Here is a 19,550-nt window from a genome sequence, read left to right on the forward strand (position 1 = left end):
TTAAATTGTGAATTATTTATTTGCCACTAATCATTTAAATACATAACTTGTATTTTTTTGCCAGCAAGTTAACTTCAGAAACATAACAGCAATATTTACACAAAGGAATGTCACATTAAGATATGTTAAGGCGCAAATTCTTTTGGCTTTGTTTTGGATACAATAGTAATAGCAAAAGTTATGCAATTTTTTTTAAACGAGAAATCATGATTAGCTACAATGTTTTACAAAAATATGGTGCAAGTTGACAATTATTTTATTCAACATTTTCAAGTTCTGAAATGGATGTGTTAATTTATACAGTTGTAACTATTTAAATTTACATATAAAGATCAACCTTTTAAGATTGAAAATTAAAAAGCTTCACAAATGGAGGTTCTAAGCAACAGTTTTGAAGGTCTGCAGTATCAAGTTGGTTTGGTGGATTAATCGATTGGCGCTGATGAACACATTAATTGCCCTGTTTAAAAACAAAAACAATTGTTTCAATCCATGATTTATCCTAATTCTAAAGCAATCCAATATACTTATCCTCCGCTGTAATTGCTCAAGATAAAGCCAAATGTATTGGGAAATGCAAGGCAGTCAATTTTAATCAATAAACTTTGCATTGTCAATGAGGAGAGTTTTTTTTATTCTTTCATGGGGATGAGGGCGTCGCTGACTGAGCAGCATTTATTGCCCATCTCTAATTGCCCAGAGCGCAGTTCAGAGTCAACCACATTGCTGCGGGTCTGGAGTCACATGTAGGCCAGACCAGGTAAGGATGGCAGTTTCCTTCCCTAAAGGACATTAGTGAACCAGACGGGTTCTGGTTGATTGTTTTTTTCTGACAATCAACAATAGATTCATGGTTGTCATTAGATTGTTAATTCCAGATATTTTATATTGAATTCAAATTCCACCATCTGCCATGCCATGATTTGAACTTGGGCCCCCAGAACAGAATCTGGGTCTCTGGATTAGCAGTCAGTGATAATACCACAAGGCCATTGCCTCCCTTCCGGAGTGAGACCCAGCCCAAGTGAGTATACAGTTCAGGGGCTCTGGAGACAGGGTGGGAATTAATGCAGAAGGGAGGAAGTGCTTTCTAACTTGCTTTTTTGGCTCATTGTTTCCAAGGTATTTTTTCAACAGGTTAAAATGGAACCAGGATCAGGAGCCCCCAGCAGAAAACAATGACATCACAAGTAAGCTGCAAGTTCATTGCTTGGTGTTAGATATAATTGACAATTACAGCTTACTTTCAGATTGAAGACAAACAGGGGAAATATTTACAGGTTACCCCAAACTTTAAAAACAAAAGTAAGAAATTTTTAAACATCAAATTAAGAACTAATTGTTAAAACAGAGATGCCAGGACAGCTGATGTGTTGTAACTGCATGATATGGAAACTGGTGAACCATATTGTGTTTATAGTGACCACAGCTGTAGCAAATGTTGGTTGCTTGAGGATCTCCAAATCAGAGTTGATGAGCTGGAGTCTTGGCTTCAAATACTGAGACATCAGAGAAGAGGCCAAGTCACCGAGCGTGTTTAACACAGAGATACATAGATTCTTTATCTGTAACGGGATCAAGGGTAATGGGGAGAAGGCAGGAGAATGGGACTGAGAAACAAATCAGCCTTCACTGAATGACGTAGCAGACTCAATGTGATGAATGGCCTATACCTTACTGTCTTCGGGTTTTAAACAAAGTCTTAACTGGAACACTCTACAATTATCAGCATTAGCAAACATGGAATGTGGTGAACTATTCCCATTGGTGATTGTATTTACAAAAACAAACCTTCTTGTGAAGTATGAAGGTCACTTATTTTAAAGGCAGTCAAGTCCTCCCCATGCTTCCCTGATAGGAAACATCATATTATTCAAATTTTTATTCAAATACTTAAAACTATTGTGACAACTACAAACTAAATTTAACACTGCACAAAGCCTGATTTGTAAGATGACACTACGAATGCAAAAGGAATACAAATGTTTCATCTTACTGTAATACTTACTTTCCATCTTTAAAGTAGGTTTTTAAAGTATCACTGAAGCTTTTGGAGTATTTGACAAATTCTTTCTTTTGGTGATCAAGCGCCTGAAAGTGACAAAGTATAAAATTTAATCATTTTTTTTAAAGGTTTACACACAAGTTAAAAATAAAACTCAGTTTAGCCATCCAAACAAGCAGTCTTTGGCTGTGAATTATTTGGATGTATTTCTTCAAAACATTGTACTTATGGATGAGACACATCCATCAAAGTCTCAATGTTGCAGATCAATCCGAGTTACATAATTTAAAAATGGAAGTTATCAAAGTATTTCACATTTAATTAGCATTTTATGATGACTGCAGTATAATTTTCACAAGCACAGATGTCATCAATTTCACATTAACAAGGACTTGAAAGAAACAGTGACAAGTGAAATAATGATAACACAGCTTTATAGCTCAATGATAATAAAATGTGAGGCTGGATGAACACAGCAGGCCAAGCAGCATCTCAGGAGCACAAAAGCTGATGTTTCGGGCCTAGACCCCTTTCTGATGAAGGGTCTAGGCCCGAAACGTCAGCTTTTGTGCTCCTGAGATGCTGCTTGGCCTGCTGTGTTCATCCAGCCTCACATTTTATTATCTTGGAATTCTCCAGCATCTGCAGTTCCCATTATCTCTTTATAGCTCAATGTCTCAGGAACAGTTTAAACGAAGAAGCTTAAAGCACCTTTCACCAGAATAATATACTGGAAATGTAGGCAGTCCTTGTACAACTCACATTATAAATCCATCAATTGGTATAATTGGCAATATTTATATTACAGCATCTCTGGGCATTAATTATGTCATACTTACTCTACGGTTCTGGTACTGGTACTTTTTGAAAACATTGTTCACAGTGTCAAGAAGCTCCTTTATTGCACTGGCAATATCCCTGCAAAGAAAAAGAAAAGAAAATGCTAGAGAAATTAACAAACCTAGTAAGTGCCATGCTTCACTTGGGCAGGACTCTAAAGGCATGGGAACACATGAGAACAGGAAAACCCGGGGATGCACTGAGGGTCAGAGGGGCTTTGGTGTGCATGTCCGCCATTCCCTCAAAAATCAGGGTGGGTGGATAAAGTGGCTAAGGCAGCATTTGAGATACTTCAGAAAATAAAGTAGCAAGCTAAAGAGCAGGAAGGTTATGCTAGAATTGTATAAAAAGTTGTTTAGCCTACAGCTAGAGTATTGTGTGCAGTTCTGGAATCCACATTATAGGATGGAGGTGATTGCAGTGGAGAGGATGCAGAAGTGATTTACCAGAATATCACCTGGGCTGGAAAGTTTTAGTTGTGAAGGGAACTGGGTAGACTGGGGTTTGTTTCATTGCAGCAGAGGATACTGAAAGGGGGCATGATTGAGATATACAAAGTTAGGACAGGCAATGGACAGGATAGACAGGAATAAACCTTTTCCTTTGGTGGAAGGATTAACAACCAAGAGGTGAAGATTTAAGATAAAGGGTAGGTGGTTTAAGGGAGATGCAATGAAAATTTTTTCACCCAGAGGGTGGTGGGAATCTAGAACTCACTGCTGACAAGGTTAGTCGTGGGCAGAAACCCTCACGACATTTAAGTAGTATTTAGATATATATATTTGCGATGCCCAGGCAGACAAGGCTACAGAAAAGTGGGATTAGGACAGTTTGATGGTTGTTTTTGACCAAAGCAGACACAATCGGCTAAAGTGCTTTTTCATGTGCTGCGCACCTCCGAGTCCAAGCTAAATTAGGTAACCAGAGTACTGTCAAGTTTCATAGTACAGACAGATACATAGCATTGATTTTATCTGCTTTGAAATTTGATACTGGACACTTTCAAACAGAGTACCAGACTCAAAGCTCCTCATAGCTTTGATTAAGACCATAAGATATTGGAACAGAAGACAGCCATTCAGCCCATCGAATCTGCTCCACCATTCAATAAGATCACGGCTGATCTGATGATCCTCAACTCCACTTTCCTGCCTTTTCCTCAATCCATCCATTCCTTTTCTGATTAAAAATCTATCAGTCTTTAAATAAACTTACTGACCCAACCCTACAACCCTCTGCAGTAAAGAATTCTACAGAATCGCTACTCTCATAAGAAATTCCTCCTTATCTATCTTAAATGGCTGAATAAATCTGAACACTTAATCCCTATCCACTTTATGTGAAGTATGCCTACAGAAATAAATGCATGTTTATGTGTCATAATCTACAGCAACCTGTTTAAAGATAAATTTGGGTTGAGACTCAATGAGAACCTTAAAAAAAAAAGTTTAAGATGCCAGCATTCACTTCCTATTGTCAAGTGTACTTGAAGTGGGTGTTGAGCTGCCTTCTTAAACTACTTGGATAGTTCTTTGGGACGGTGAACACCCACAATGTTGTTAAGAAGGGAGTTCTAGGATTTTGACCCAACAACAAGAGTACTGTTGTAATAGTTCCAAGTCAGAATAGCACAAGACGAGGAGGGGAACTTGTATGTGACGGTGTTCCCATGCACCTGCTGTATTCGCTCTGAGATGATAGAGGTTGCAGGTTTGGATGAGTTATTGCAGTGCACCTCAACATGGTACACAATTGCCACTGTGTGTCAATGAAGGGAGTGAATGCTGAAAGCGGTGGACATGATACCTATCGGGTGGACTGCTTTGTCCTGGATGGTATAAGGTTTGAGTATTTCTGGAGCCGTACTAATCCAGGCAATTTCAGAATATTTCATCATCAGTCTGACATGTATGAAAGACGAAGCATGTCACTCGCTGCAGAATTCTCAGAATCCGACTGGAACATAAGCAGTCATGAAAAAGAAAGTTTATCAAGCTCTCTTCTACTATTCTAGTTCATCCAACCTCAAACATACAACAGCATTTTGAACAATCACTTTGACTCTTACTTTTTGATTAATATCCGAGTAGGGGTAAAGGATAGCAAACAGTAGGGAGTTAAAATTACTGACTTAGACGGGTGGTAAAGGGAAATTTTGTTCCAAAGGGATTTGTAATGAGGTCACAATTTTTCACGAAGAAAAACCCAAATTGCAAGAAAATCTCAGCAGGTCTGGCAACATCTGTGAAGACAAAGCAGAGTTGACATTTTAGGTCCAGTGACCCTTCTCCAGAACATGATTTTTCATCTTGTATAGAAATGATTTGGATTCAATATTTGGAAGTAACATTTCAAAATTTGTGGGTATAGCAAAGCAAAGGAAGAGTTCAACAAAATACAAGACATCAACACACTTGTGGAATGGACCTATCAAATTAAAAAGGTGTTTCCTTTAAAATATCATGAGGTGGCACGTTTAGTTAGGATATGGAAGGAAAAACCAGACACTCAGCAGAAAATTAGTCTGAAATGGATTGGAATCAGGGACAACAGATTATTAAAAAGTACCAACTCAGATTAATAAGGTTGCTATAAATGAAAAGCCACTGTGGTTCATTCCTACAGAAATGCACTGGAAAGCAGAAGTTGTGAAATGCACATGAAACACTGAAAGAGAACTTTAGTACATGGAATATTCTGCACAATTCTGGTCTCTAAATTTGAAAAAAAACAAGTACCAGAGAAAGAGGAAAAACAGACAAAGTTAATGCCAGAACTGAGAGATTATAACCATCATTTAAAGGACTAAACAGTTTGGGGGTTTTGTCTTTCTAATGGGAACAGTGCCTTATGGAGATCACAAAGGAGTTTGCTAAAGTAGACACAAGGTAGCATCATTCATGTTGAAGTCTAAAACTAGAATTTATAAATACAAAAGTCATGAGTAAATCCAATCAATGAAATAAGAGGAACTTTTTTGTTAAGAGTGTTTGCACTGTGAAACTGAGTACTGCCAGTAGTTGGTATTGAGGCAAATTTCACAGATGTCTTTAAGATGAAGCTAAGCAAGAACTTGAAGGAGAAAATCTGCAGATGAATATAGTCATTGGAGAGATAAATTAAAGAGTGTGAAAAGAAAATATAGTATATGCAGGAAGGCTTGATTTCAATTTAGCAGATCTGTTACACATTCACAATACCTACTTGATTGTCTGAAGGAATCGAACCCTATCATTGATCTCATCGGGAATTTTACTAAGAATATGCTTCAGTGCTCGTGCTTTTTCATTTAGCTCCCGGAATTCAGGTTCTTGTCTGTCAATCATGTACTCTATGAATACAAAATAATGAGAAAGAAAATTACTTCCAAGAAAAATGATCCTAATATAATTAATAGCTAAACACTTTTCCGTCACTTCAGTGAAATGAGACATCTTCAGCACAATACAAAAGTTTAAATTAGACCTTTAATTATATATGAGATAACAAGGTGTAGAGCTGGATGAACACAGCAGGCCAAGCAGCATCTTAGGAGCAGGAAAGCTGACGTTTTGGGCCTAGACCCTTCATCAGAAATCCTCATTTCTTTCGATCCACCTCCCCCTCTCTTCCTATTTATTTCAGAACCCCCTTCACCTCCCCCATTTCTGATGAAGGGTCTTGGCCCAAAACATCAGCTTTCCTGCTCCTAAGACACTGCCTGGCCTGCTGTGATCATCCAGCTCTGCACCTTGTTATTTTGAACTTGTACCTGTATTTTAAGGGTTAAAAACAGGACCTGTTCAAGAGTCTTTGATGCCAAAGTGATCATTATTAGGCAAGAACAGATTGTAAAGCTATGAAGGGAAGTCAACAATTAAAATAAACTGCTCAAACAGGAAATTACACCGGAAGAAACTGCAATTGGTTATACTTTACTGCAAGAACCAAAAAACACAATGAATACTGGAAGCTAGCTTCAGGTAAAATTAAAGGAGGAAATTATTTTCCTTGTCTATGAAGAAAACAAACTTGCAAATCACAAGAGATAACAAGTTGTAGAGCTGGATGAACAGAGCAGGGAGGTTAACGGAAGAAGAGTCTAGACCCGAAATGTTAGCCTTCCTGCTCCTCTGTTGCTGCTTGGCCCGCTGTGTTCATCCAGCTCGACACCTTGTTATCTCAGGTTCTCCAGCATCTGCAGTTCCTACTATCTCTGCAAATCACAAGAAGCAAGTTCAGCTGGAAATTACCAACATTGGTTAATGGAGCTTTTAAAAAAAAGGCAATAGAATTGGTATTGCCATTGTACCCAACATTAAATAATCAGTGCCTTAATCATTTGCATGGGTATATCTGAATCTACAAAGTTCCAATCTGCAGTTTCCACGTCTCTCAAAAGCACAAGAAACAATATACTCAGGCTCAAACTCACATCATTGCTTATCCAATCAAGTACAAAAGCTGTTAAACAATGTAGATAGCTGAATCAATGCCAAATCAGAAACTCTATTTTAATCTAATATAGATTAGAATTCCTAAATACTTCAAATAATAAACCCTTCAGATTTAAGAGCTCTAAACAGTATTATGCGTGTCAAGTATGGGATGAGATGCCACATCAGCTTTACTGCGTTACAGTATTTTTTGAAGTTTTGTACCATGTGTGCTAAATCTAATTAAGCAAAGGTAGTGGACAAAGAGATATCTATCTACTTCATGAGCCTAAAATGAATATGAAGAAGTTTGGTGCGTCATCAGTGCATTACTTTCTTCTTACCACAATCCTGCAACTAGTCAAGACATCAACAAATTGAACTCTTTGATATTTTTACAAGGAAGAAAGAAGAACTGTCAGTGCAAATTCATCACTTGATCCAGTATAATATGGATTGCACTGCAGTTGTAACATATTACCTTTACATATGAGTAACATACTATCAGACAGTGCCATATTTAAAGTTTTACAATTTTATGGGAACAGCATTTAATTTATCAAATTCAATTCACTGCTATACTTTCAGTTATAGAAATATATTCATCATGGTACTGTTTAACAAATCTGATGGAGCTGCAAGATGAATTTTGACTAAATTGATAGTAATTTTCAGGATATATCTGCCTACCTTCAACACTCAGTGCATTGTGGATTAACTGATTATGTTTAACTTACAATGCAATACAACTTACAAAATTATTTTATTGCCATTTGAACATGCCACTATATTTAAAATAATTTATTCAAAATATTTAGTACAATAGCTCAACAAGGTGATATGATACGATATAGAGCAGGTAACAGGGTATTTCGCCCTCCTCAGATCAGTTGTAATGGTTGAACTCAAAATAAATTTCTAGATACAATTTTTCAGACGAATAATGCAATAATTATTTCTATAGACCTTTAGCAAAATAAAAATTCCAAAATACTTCACAAAAAAGGAAGTGTCAAGCAACTGCTAGTATGGAAGAAAGTACAGGTCAAAGGTTGATCAAGATGCAAGTTTAAGAAATGTCTTAAAGGAACAGAACTACAGAAACAAGACTAATGGGGCAGGCATCAGTAACTAGAAAGTGGAACATTGCAGCGATCATAAATGCTTGTAGGGCAGGAGGAGATTAAAATGAATTTTGTCAGATTGGGTAGTTGATTATCAATGTACATGGAATTATTGAGTTTTCTATTCTGGGTTTAGGCCCATGTATAGTTTAATCTTTACAATCTAAAAATTACAGAGGTGAAAAAGGCTACTGTTAGTCCGAGTCTAAAGTCAAATTTTAATTCTGGACCTACCATTAAAATAACAAATTGAAATATTTAGTCACAGATGGAGAATTCTATTCCAAACTTGATACTTGTAGGTCACATAACATTCGCTATGGTCATGCATGGATTAGTTATTTGTAAATTAGATTATACTCAAGGAAAACTTGTTTTGGACAAGTGTTTCTTCTGCACAAAGCAAATTCTAGGTTAGAATGTTTACATCAGATAACAGTTGTTAAAAGAATGCAAGGCCATTATAACCTGCTCCATTCTAAACTGGCTCCTGGCCTAATCAGATAAAACATGACAAAATACAGACTAATACTTCACTCATTTTTTGTTTGCACTTCCTGATGCAGTTCTTCAGTTTTTGAGATTAAACAGACTAAATCTATTGGTTCAGTGAGGAAACAAAATTTAATGTTCTAACAGATTCAAAGGATGTTGTTGTACGTTTAGTGAAAAAACAACAAATTATAAGACACTTATTGAGTAAAGGCTATTTTTGTTACTTATTACATTTATTTGACATGAAAACAGTCAAACCTTCAACGTCATCACTGGCCATGCGCAGTAATGATTCAGTGAAATTAACGTCCACACTCTTTTTTTCCAGAATTTTGGTTATAATGTCCTGAGTGAGACCAGGATTCTCTTTTTCTGCCTAAAAATTGAAAAGAGATCATCAATTCACCAAGCATTCGTGAACATGTACTGTATTCCATCCAGCTCAAAATGATTACTATTTTTAAAATAGCCTATGGATGGTCTGTAAAGTTACATAAGATCTTACAAGGACAGGCAAGTGCAACAAAGTTTAATATTTGGTTATAAATAACATTGTCACTCACATGCTAGTCCAAAATTAAACAGTTTAACATGCAGTCTTTGCTTATAAAATACTTTATACAGAGTTAGCAGATGAACTATTTACCTGCGAACTTAAGGTCAGATTTAGCCAAAGCCCTCAGGTGTTCCATTAAATTCACACAATTCGGGTTGAGGTGATTTTTGATTTATTGACAACTAATAGAAGAACAGCAGGATCACGTGGGAATTTATTTATGACTTTTGCAAAAAAAAGTTCAAGGACAGTGATTACAGGCTTGACTTGAATATATCTATCCAGTTTTTCCAAGGAGTTTGCTTCAAGGGGCAAAGTGTCTAACTTTAAAAAAAACACTTAATTATGTTTTACATACCTGTCAAGCACAGATGTGAAACAGCACAGGATAAATTATCAACATTTGCTTCAAGTAAAGAAAGCATTTTGAAACTTGCAGCATAATCAGAGGTCAAGGTAGATTGGGTTGATCTCTCTGCTATTCCCAAGACAATTAGCAAAGAAAAGCAAGTAAAAAAAAACTCAACTGTATTAGGATACCTCTTACCATGGGAACTGAATAAGGCTTTGTTTCTCTATGTACTGTGTGGATATATTATTGCCACAAAAACAAATGGCATTCAATCAAATACACCCAAGTTAATCCAGTTTTTAAAATCTGATCTCTAGGCCCCAGTTCTCTGGTCTCAGAATTCTAATGTAAAAATAAGTTCAGCCACCTGCTGAATCAGGGCAATGAATACAACAGCAATGATATTGAGGGTCTGATATTAAAGCCATCATTACTTTTAAATACAAAATACAATACTGTTTCAGGACGTCGCCAAAATCTGTTGAGATTAAAGAAAGTTTTAGTCCTCTGACAAAAATTGGAATACTGCAAGAAGCAACTAATTTTAATTGGAAATGAAAATTAAGTGTGTAAAAGCAAGCCTAAAATAACTATAACTCAGTCAGTGAAAGAAATTTTAAAAGTTAATTTTGGAAACGTAATTTTGTGGGATCATATGAAGTAATTATATAATATTGGGTTCACTATCATTATGCAATTAAAGGAACAGTTATCGCCAACAATTTTCTTTGTTGCCATTTAGTTACACTTGTTTCCCCATCAAACTAATGCACTTAGCTGTGAAATTCATTATATGAAATTAAACTACAATGTTGTACACCACTACTTGATCACTATTGTAGCAAAGTCAATCCCAAAACTGAAAACTTCTACAATTTCATGGGACTTCAGGCATTTGGTTTCAACACAAATGAGAAACAGAAGGTAGTACATCTCAAGCTTAAAAAAAAGTGCTAGCCTGAAGACGATTAAGTTAGAATTAAAATATACTTGTAAAGAAACAAGAGAAAGAGAGACACTAAGTGCAAGAAAAAATAAAAAGAAATGGAAAGAGTACAAGACTTAGGGCACTGGCGCTATGAAAGAATAATATGGTAAAATTGAGATACGGATTATCAACTAAGGAATGTTTTACCTGATCTCTCCCCAGGAGTGTAATACGCATCATTAGATCCACTCAGATACAAAGTCATTGTTCAGAGCTTGGGTGTCATTCAGGCAAAAGTGTTATTTTGTACAATAAAAAGGGAGCTTTTCATACTCATTCTGGGATAAATTTTATTCAAGCGTTAATTAACCAGATAACATTTCAACTTTTGCTTGAAGAATGAATTGTGATATCCCATATAACTTTTGTTAAACAACCCAAACGTCAGTCAAGTTTAAAACATATTCAATATGTAGAACACTAAACCAAACTTTATAGCGAGTTGAGGACGTTTAACAACCTCTGACAGACATTTAATATTTGCTTCAGACATACTACGTAGAAAGATGCTTAACAATGAAATTTCACTGTTAAGCAGTCTGCATTTGATTGGATTAGATTACATCAGATTCACTAGAGTGTGGAAACAGGCCCTTCGGCCCAACAAGTCCACACTGCCCCTTGACGCATCTCACCCAGACCCATCCCCCTATAACCCACACATCCCTGAACACTACGGGCAATTTAGCATGGCCAATCCACCTAGCCTGCACATCTTCAGACTGTGGGAGGAAACCAGAGCTACCGGAGGAAACCCGAGCAGACACGGGGAGAATGTGCAAACTCCACACAGACAGTCGCCCGAGGTTGGAATCGAACCCGGGTCTCTGGTGCTGTGAGGCTGCATTGCTAACCACTGAGCCACCATGCTGCCCCAAGTGAACAATTTTGTTTCTGCACACACAAAGTGATCAAGCAGAGAATTTGGAAGAATATTTTCCTCATATTTTTCTAACTTCTTTAGAAATAACTTTGAAATCCTTGTTCTGAAAGTGACAACTTATACAACATTAAGGCTGTTTACTGAGACAAAAAAGTGTACAGCTGGATGAACACAGCAGGCCAAGCAGCATCAGAGGAGCAGGAAAGCTGACGTTTTGGGCCTAGACCCTTCTTCAGAGTTATTTACTGAGTGTGATTTAAAAAGGTAGCAATACTGATTGAAGTTCACGTATCAAAACTTAATGTATTAAGACATTCCAGGACTTTGTCATTTCAACTAAACAGTGATTGTCAGCGTTAACACGGTGTGAAGCTGGATGAACATAGCAGGCCAAGCAGCATCAGAGGAGCAGAAAAGTTTGATGTTTCGGGTCAGGACCCTTCTTCAGAAAAATTTTCTTTCCAGCTCCTCTGACGCTGCTTGGCCTGCTGTGTTCATCCAGCTTCACACCATGTTATCTCCAGCATCGGCAGTTCCTACTATCTTTGATTGTCAGTGTATTGTGTTTTCTTTCTTGAACAGAATTGGTTGTTCTCAGCAAAGCACATTAATTTATAAACAAGATTGTTCTTAATGTTACAGTAGATACGACTGATATTTCAAATTTGTACACTTTTTTTAGATATGTATTGTTCTGTTTGCTCAGCAATGAAATCACTATCTCAACAGCCAGTTGTGCTCTTAAATAATGTAACTTGATTTTCAGTGACAAAAGTTCAATAAATTGTTATGCTGAGGTTGTACAGGATGTTGCTGAGGCCCTTTCTGGAGTACTATGTCCAGCTGTGGTTGCCCTGTTACAGGAAGGAAATTATTAAGCTGCGCAGGGTTGAAAAGAGATTTACCAGGATGTTGCTGGGAATGGAGGGTTATGAGTTATAAGGTGAGACTGGATAGGCAGGGACTTCTTTCACTGGAGCATACAAAGTTGAGAAGTGTCCTTTTAGAGGTTCCTCAAATCATGAGGCATTTCGATAAGGTGAATGGCAGATGTCCTTTCCGTCGGGTGGGGGAATTTCACGACTGGCGACATATTTTTAAGGTGAGAGAAGAAAGATTTAAAAAAGACATGAGGGGCAACTTTTTTTAAGACACGTTTCATGTGTAGAATGAACTTCCAAAGGAAGTGGCGGATGCTGGTACAGTTACAAGGTTTAAAAGACATTTAGACAAGTACAAGATATGCTTGGAGGAATACGGACCAAGTGCAAGTAGATGGTACTTGTTTAGCTAGGTATTATGGTCAGCACGGATTGGATGGACCGAAGGGTCTGTTTCTGTGCTCTATGACTCTAAATTGGAGAATAATTACAAAGGATATATGGACATTATTCATTCCATCTCAACTCAAGATTTTTTTTAAAAACGAGGAATATCCTCAAATGTCATTGAATTTTGTTCTGTCAAACATACTAACAGAGTTTTCAATTGAAAACGACCGTACAATAGAATTTTCCAACCCATTATCCATATCATTATTACATTCTTCAAGACTAGCAACATAATACCAAGATGCAGGGAATTGTGTCCTTAGACTTGACTCTACTGCCAATGGAGCTTCCAGAAAGCCACTTTATTTACAAGCCAGATTATAAAATCAGAGTGAAATCTGAACAAACTCAAAAAAGGATAGGGCAGTGCAAACTCACTATTACTGAACTTAGTGAATCATTACACACAGTTCTACATGTTATAACATCACTGTTTCCAGGAAAAGCACAATGCACAGATAACTTTATAAATGTTAAAATTGGCACGAGGGATTGAGGACCTTTTTTGAGAAGCAGACTTAAACAAACACTTAAAACAGTTATTCCTATCTTGAATGGATTAAATTCATAATTACCTCAAGTTACACTCTTGCCAAAACTATCATTTATATTCTGCATGGGCTAAACTTTCAGAAACGTCCACAAGTCAGACACCAATTAGATCATCTGAATTAACAAATAAAAAGGGCTTGCAAGGATAGAAAATAGTAGCCGCACTAGAGCTAGTACAATGCTCAGATATTCCTTTAAACGTATACTAAGCAAGAGTAGATAGTGCTTTACTCGACATGGGCTATTGGTCAGCTGTTTTAAGATTGTACCTCTTCTCCATCACACATTACCTACAACACTACAGCAGGAAGCTGGTGTCACTGACGTCATCCACATGCAACTGGAACCAGAGGTGCACACCCACTCTGGCCACAGGCACATATTCAATGCCATTAATCACAACAGCGTGCGCTCACTGTGTACACTTCACCCTCAACCCCTCATTACCATTCATTGTAAGCAAGGGAGCAGGGTAAAGAGTAGGCAAGAGGGAGCGAGGGAGAAGCAGAAACGTTGGCTAAACGTTGGGAGTGGGACTGTGAAACCCAGGATTTGAAATAAATTGATCCGAAATATTTTGAAGGGGAAAAGAAAGCACATTTTATTGGTACTGTACTTGTTAAAATATTTCTGCATTGCTCAATGTCAGCAGTGTCGTCATAGGTACTGTGACTGTATTGGCAGTGAATGTGCTCCTTGTGGTTCAGGTAGCAAACAGTCACATTTTTACCACTTCTTTAAATTCTTTAATATAAAATCTGCTTTAAAGGGATCATGAACACTTTTTGCCAAAATCATTTTTATAAATAATGCTGGTTATCATGTTTCCAAAAATATCTAAAATGCTAAACAATAGACATTACCCTTGCATTTTGCTTAGTTGTTCAAAGTATAGGTCAGGTAACTGAACTGTAAGCAGGTTTAGTTTTCATTTGTGACAGCAATTAAACTTACCTTAATGAAAGCAGCTCGGAGTGTCTGTGCAGCTGATAGATTAACATGCTCCAGCTGTGATAAAAGATTGAAAGTTTAGCAGTTTGCAGTATTAATACGTGAACGTTTCAAACACAGAACTGGATTTGCAAAGATGAGCATGTATACTGTTTGGAAAATATTTTCTGGTAAACATTGTACGGGCATCCTGTTACTTTTAACGCAAAAAAAAATTGGCAAGCGCCACCACATATTTATTGAATCTCTCAGAATTTCAGAATAAATATCTGTCTTCACAACACCCTATTCAGGTTTTCTTAGCTTCTTTCTCCATCATACATTACCTAAATATTGCCTCTCTGTTTCTTTGGTTCAGTCTGCTTTTCTGTTATAGTCTACTTCCATTTTAGTCACTTCAAGATTTTAAAGAAAATCTACCTCATTGAACACTGGGTACATCACAGCATACAGTGGCATGGAAACCATGGAGGTTGTCTCAGCTTCATTCCTCATCTCTTCCATTGTCATCCTTGGTTAATCACACTCTTACAGAAAAAGTGCTGCAGAGGCATTCAATGCCAAGCCAATCCTCTTCTGTCCTCCTTGCAAAAGTGACAGCCACTACTCCACAAAAAAAAGAAATAAACATAAAAATATTGCATGTAGAAGAATTTGTATTTCTTAATCTCAAAACTTCCATTGAGTTTGACACAGTATGAATTAAAATTGTGGGGGGAAAAAACCAGTAGTCTATAGAACTGCAAATCTGGATTTAGGAGGATTTCAGAACATGAAATGGCATTCTCAACTTGAGTTATTCTAATCGAAACAGATTGATATTGACTACAATGTTCTTTAAAACGTAGAATGAACAGCAAATGCTAGTGGTGACATGAAAAACATGTTACACATACCTGCCTCTTTGTAGGTTACGTGGAACAGTCCCTCTTCCGCACCTACACAGGCCCCAAATCCCACCTCTTCCTCCGGTACATTGATGACTGTATTGGCGCCGCCTCTTGCTCCCCAGAGGAGCTCGAACAGTTCATCCACTTCACCAACACCATCCACCCCAACCTTCAGTTCACCTGGGCCATCTCCAGCACATCCTTCACCTTCCTGGACCTCTCAATCTCCATCTCAGGCAACCAGCTTGTAACTGATGTCCATTTCAAGCCCACCGACTCCCACAGCTACCTAGAATACACCTCCTCCCACCCACCCTCCTGCAAAAATTCCATTCCCTATTCCCAATTCCTCTACCTCCGCCGCATCTGCTCCCACGATAAGACATTCCACTCTCGCACATCCCAGATGTCCAAGTTCTTCAAGGACCGCAACTTTCCCCCCAGTGATCGAGAACGCCCTTGACCGCGTCTCCCGCAACACATCCCTCACACCGCCCCCGCCACAACCGCCCAAAGCGGATCCCCCTCGTTCTCACCACCACCCCACCAACCTCCGGCTACAACGCATCATCCTCCGACACTTCCGCCATCTACAATCCGACCCCACCACCCAAGACATTTTTCCATCCCCACCCCTGTCTGCTTTCCGGAGAGACCACTCTCTCCGTGACTCCCTTGTTCACTCCACACTGCCCTCCAACCCCACCACACCCGGCACCTTCCCCTGCAACCGCAGGAAATGCTACACTTGCCCCCACACCTCCTCCCTCACCCCTATCCCAGGCCCCAAGATGACATTCCACATTAAGCAGAGGTTCACCTGCACATCTGCCAATGTGGTATACTGCATCCACTGTACCCGGTGTGGCTTCCTCTACATTGGGGAAACCAAGCGGAGGCTTGGGGACCGCTTTGCAGAACACCTCCCCTCGGTTCGCAACAAACAACTGCACCTCCCAGTCGCGAACCATTTCCACTCCCCCTCCCATTCTTTAGATGACATGTCCATCATGGGCCTCTTGCAGTGCCACAATGATGCCACCCGAAGGTTGCAGGAACAGCAACTCATATTCCGCCTGGGAACCCTGCAGCCTAATGGTATCAATGTGGACTTCACCAGTTTCAAAATCTCCCCTTCCCCCACCGCATCCCTAAACCAACCCAGTTCGTCCCCTTCCCCCCACTGCACCACACAACCAGCCCAGCTCTTCCCCTCCACCCACTGCATCCCAAAACCAGTCCAACCTGTCTCTGCCTCCCTAACTTGTTCTTCCTCTCACCCATCCCTTCCTCCCACCACAAGCCGCACCCCCACCTACCTACTAACCTGATCCCACCTCCTTGACCTGTCCGTCTTCCCTGGACTGACCTATCCCCTCCCTACCTCCCCATCTATACTCTCCTCCCCACCTATCTTCTTTTCTCTCCATCTTCGGTCCACCTCCCCCTCTCTCCCTATTTATTCCAGAACCCTCACCCCATCCCCCTCTCTGATGAAGGGTCTAGGCCCAAAACGTCAGCTTTTGTGCTCCTGAGATGCTGCTTGGCCTGCTGTGTTCATCCAGCCTCACATTTTATTATCTTGGATTCTCCAGCATCTGCAGTTCCCACTATCTCTCTTACACATACCCTGTTACCATTTAAGGATAGTGAATATAAATATTCAATTTTGCTACAAAATCGATCAAAATCTTCCAGTTCCTTACAAAATACATAGATTCACAAATAATAATTAGCATAAACGTACACTATTTGAATTTGGAATTGCCTGATATACAAGTTGTCATAATTATTCCCACCCAAGGAAGACACCAAACCTTAACGCTTGTACAGAAGGTGATTACATAACTCAACAGTGAATTGCAGACTTGCTTGTAGGAAAATTTGGTTGGCTGTTTCAATCTAGTTGGGAACAGTTATCCCAATATTCAAGGATGAAAACACTGCAAGCCAAAGGATAGCTAATTCAACCCATAAATATTTTATTTAAATGGCTTGCAGAAAAGTGTGTATGTTCTGCAAATAAAGGATACAAAACTGGTTCATTAAATTGCTCATATAACATTTATTACTCCATAAGTGTTGAAATAGGTTACTAATTTGTTAGTAATGGCTAATTGGAGATTCTCGCTTCTGAATTCATCATTGACAAATCCACTGAAATGAATGACAACTTCTGTTTAATAACATCTTTTCACAACTCAATATTCCGAAGCATTTCACAACAAATTAATTCAGGTATTAAAAGTCACATATAACATGTAATACAAAGCTCTTTTTATATAGTTTCAACCTCTAGAGAATTTAAGGCAGTTGTAAAACCTTTTTCTCTCATACACCAGTTGCTGTTAAACTTGAATAAGATTACTAGTTGTAATAATAATTATTATAAATTATAGCACACCCACAAGCATTAAGAAGAAATTGTGGTTTGTTTTTCCAATGCACAAAACTCTTATAACCAAATAAAATAAATAGTCATTTTAGAGAGGATTCAAATCCAGGTTTCAGAAATCATTGCAACATTCAAGTGACGTATCCCTTTGCCATCAAATTAGTAACATATTTGAGCACTTATTAGGACTGACTGTTCAGGACTGAGATGAGGAGAAGTTTCTTAAACCTGAGTGGTGAGCTTGTAGAATTCTCTGTCACAGAAATTGGTTGAGGCCAAAACATTGAACATTTTCAAGAAGGAGATCAATATAATTCTAGAGGATAAAGTAATCAAAGAATATGGGGAGAAAGCAGGAGCAGAATACTTAGTTTGATGATCATAGTGAATGGTAGAGCAGGCTCCAAGGGCTGAATGGCCTGCTCCTGCTCATATGTTATATTTTTGTTTGTATGCCAATTCTGCTATGGCTAGGCTTCTGATCATCACTTCTAACATCCGCATTTTTTATCCAGATGTACAATTTTTATTTGTAAAAGTTACAAAGATGTTTCTCAAGACCTGCTGAGCGTTTCCAGCAACTTTGTTTTTGTTCCCGATTTACAGCATCCTCAGTTCTTTCGGTTTTTACTGATATATCGTAAAAGTTGTGAATATGTGTCACGTGATAATTACAAGGATACAAACGAAATTACAAAATTATTCCAATTTAGAGACCACTAATCAAATTACGTGCTAGAAATCTATTTAGTCTTCATATAATATCCATTACATTGCTGCAGAAACTTTAGCAGCATGTTATTCAAATCCCAGAAACGATCCTACTATTACCCAAAACCACAGACTGAGTTGCTGCCCAAACGCATGACATTGTGCTCCTGAGATGCTGCTTGGCCTGCTGTGTTCATCCAGCCTCACATTTTATTATCTTGGAATCTCCAGCATCTGCAGTTCCCATTATCTCTCGCATGACATTACATCCGGTTTTCAGAATCAAAAGAAACCCTAAGAATGCATCTGAAATTTTGAAACGGTCGCTATCGCAAATTGTCGCACATCCCTTTAAGTCGTCGTACTCGACCTAACGCAAACTTAAGAACTCCAAGGGGCCTGTGACTTACTTAAATGCAAGACGCCAGAAGACTAAAGACTTCAATCGCCTGGCTGTGCATTAAAAGGCAGCGGTGAGCTTTCATGTATGAACGACTGATCAATATTAACTGAGATCCTGTACACACCCAGGTTTGTCCATACACAGGGCAGCTACAATTCAAACATCTACTTCCGCAAGTTGCGTCTCTATTTAAAACTACCCCAAATCCTCCGAGATGATTTGCGTCATATAGAAAACTGAGCCGTACCCGTGAAGCTCTGGTTGCCCAGAAGCTGGGGAGCGTGAGGCGGGTAGCCCCTCGGCCCGCGGCCCAGTCTGGGGCTGGGCGGATACCTTTCCACTGACCGGGAAGGGGTGGGGGGGGAACAGCATCGGGGGCCAAGCCTAGAAACCAGCGACACAGACGGTGACAAGGACTCACCCACATGCATCGATGGTTTTGAACACACCAGGGCCGCAGCCAACCCCCTCCAAAAGACCTGGCTCCTCGGTGACCTCACTCAAGGCGCTGCCTTGCAGCACCGACAACAGAGAAACGCAGCGTCGGCAACGGCTCGACCGGAAACCCCTGTCGAGCTTGAGCCAATCAGTGCTGAGGATTCTGCGCAGGGACTGCCGGTCATTGTGAGCCTGTTCATGAATACGCATGCGCCTGGGCG

General features: G+C 39.0%; 1 protein-coding gene across 1 annotated transcript; it reads right to left on the reverse strand.

Annotated features, from left to right (window-relative positions):
* Positions 1–19,477, reverse strand: pdcd10a (programmed cell death 10a). Its single transcript, XM_048541948.2, has 8 exons — positions 19,313–19,477; positions 14,913–15,095; positions 14,496–14,549; positions 9,138–9,255; positions 6,050–6,176; positions 2,845–2,923; positions 2,009–2,091; positions 1–460 (listed from the first exon to the last, which is right to left on the reverse strand). The coding sequence occupies exons 2-8, from the start codon at positions 15,000–15,002 to the stop codon at positions 379–381; spliced, it is 633 nt and encodes a 210-aa protein (XP_048397905.1). The 5' UTR covers positions 15,003–15,095; positions 19,313–19,477; the 3' UTR covers positions 1–378.
* Between the last annotated feature and the right edge of the window lie 73 nt (positions 19,478–19,550).

Source organism: Stegostoma tigrinum, chromosome 14, assembly GCF_030684315.1.
Source record: "Stegostoma tigrinum isolate sSteTig4 chromosome 14, sSteTig4.hap1, whole genome shotgun sequence".
NCBI lineage: Eukaryota > Metazoa > Chordata > Chondrichthyes > Orectolobiformes > Stegostomatidae > Stegostoma > Stegostoma tigrinum.

Coding starts and splice junctions, on each gene's coding strand:
- pdcd10a (XM_048541948.2), bottom strand. CDS start 15,002: ATGACAATGGAAGAGATGAGGAATGAAGCTGAGACAACCTCCATGGTT. Junction 14,550..14,912: donor TGTACCCAGTGTTCAATGAG/GTAGATTTTCTT, acceptor CTTTTATCACAG/CTGGAGCATGTTAATCTATC. Junction 461..2,008: donor ACCTACTTTAAAGATGGAAA/GTAAGTATTACA, acceptor GTTTTTAAACAG/GGCAATTAATGTGTTCATCA.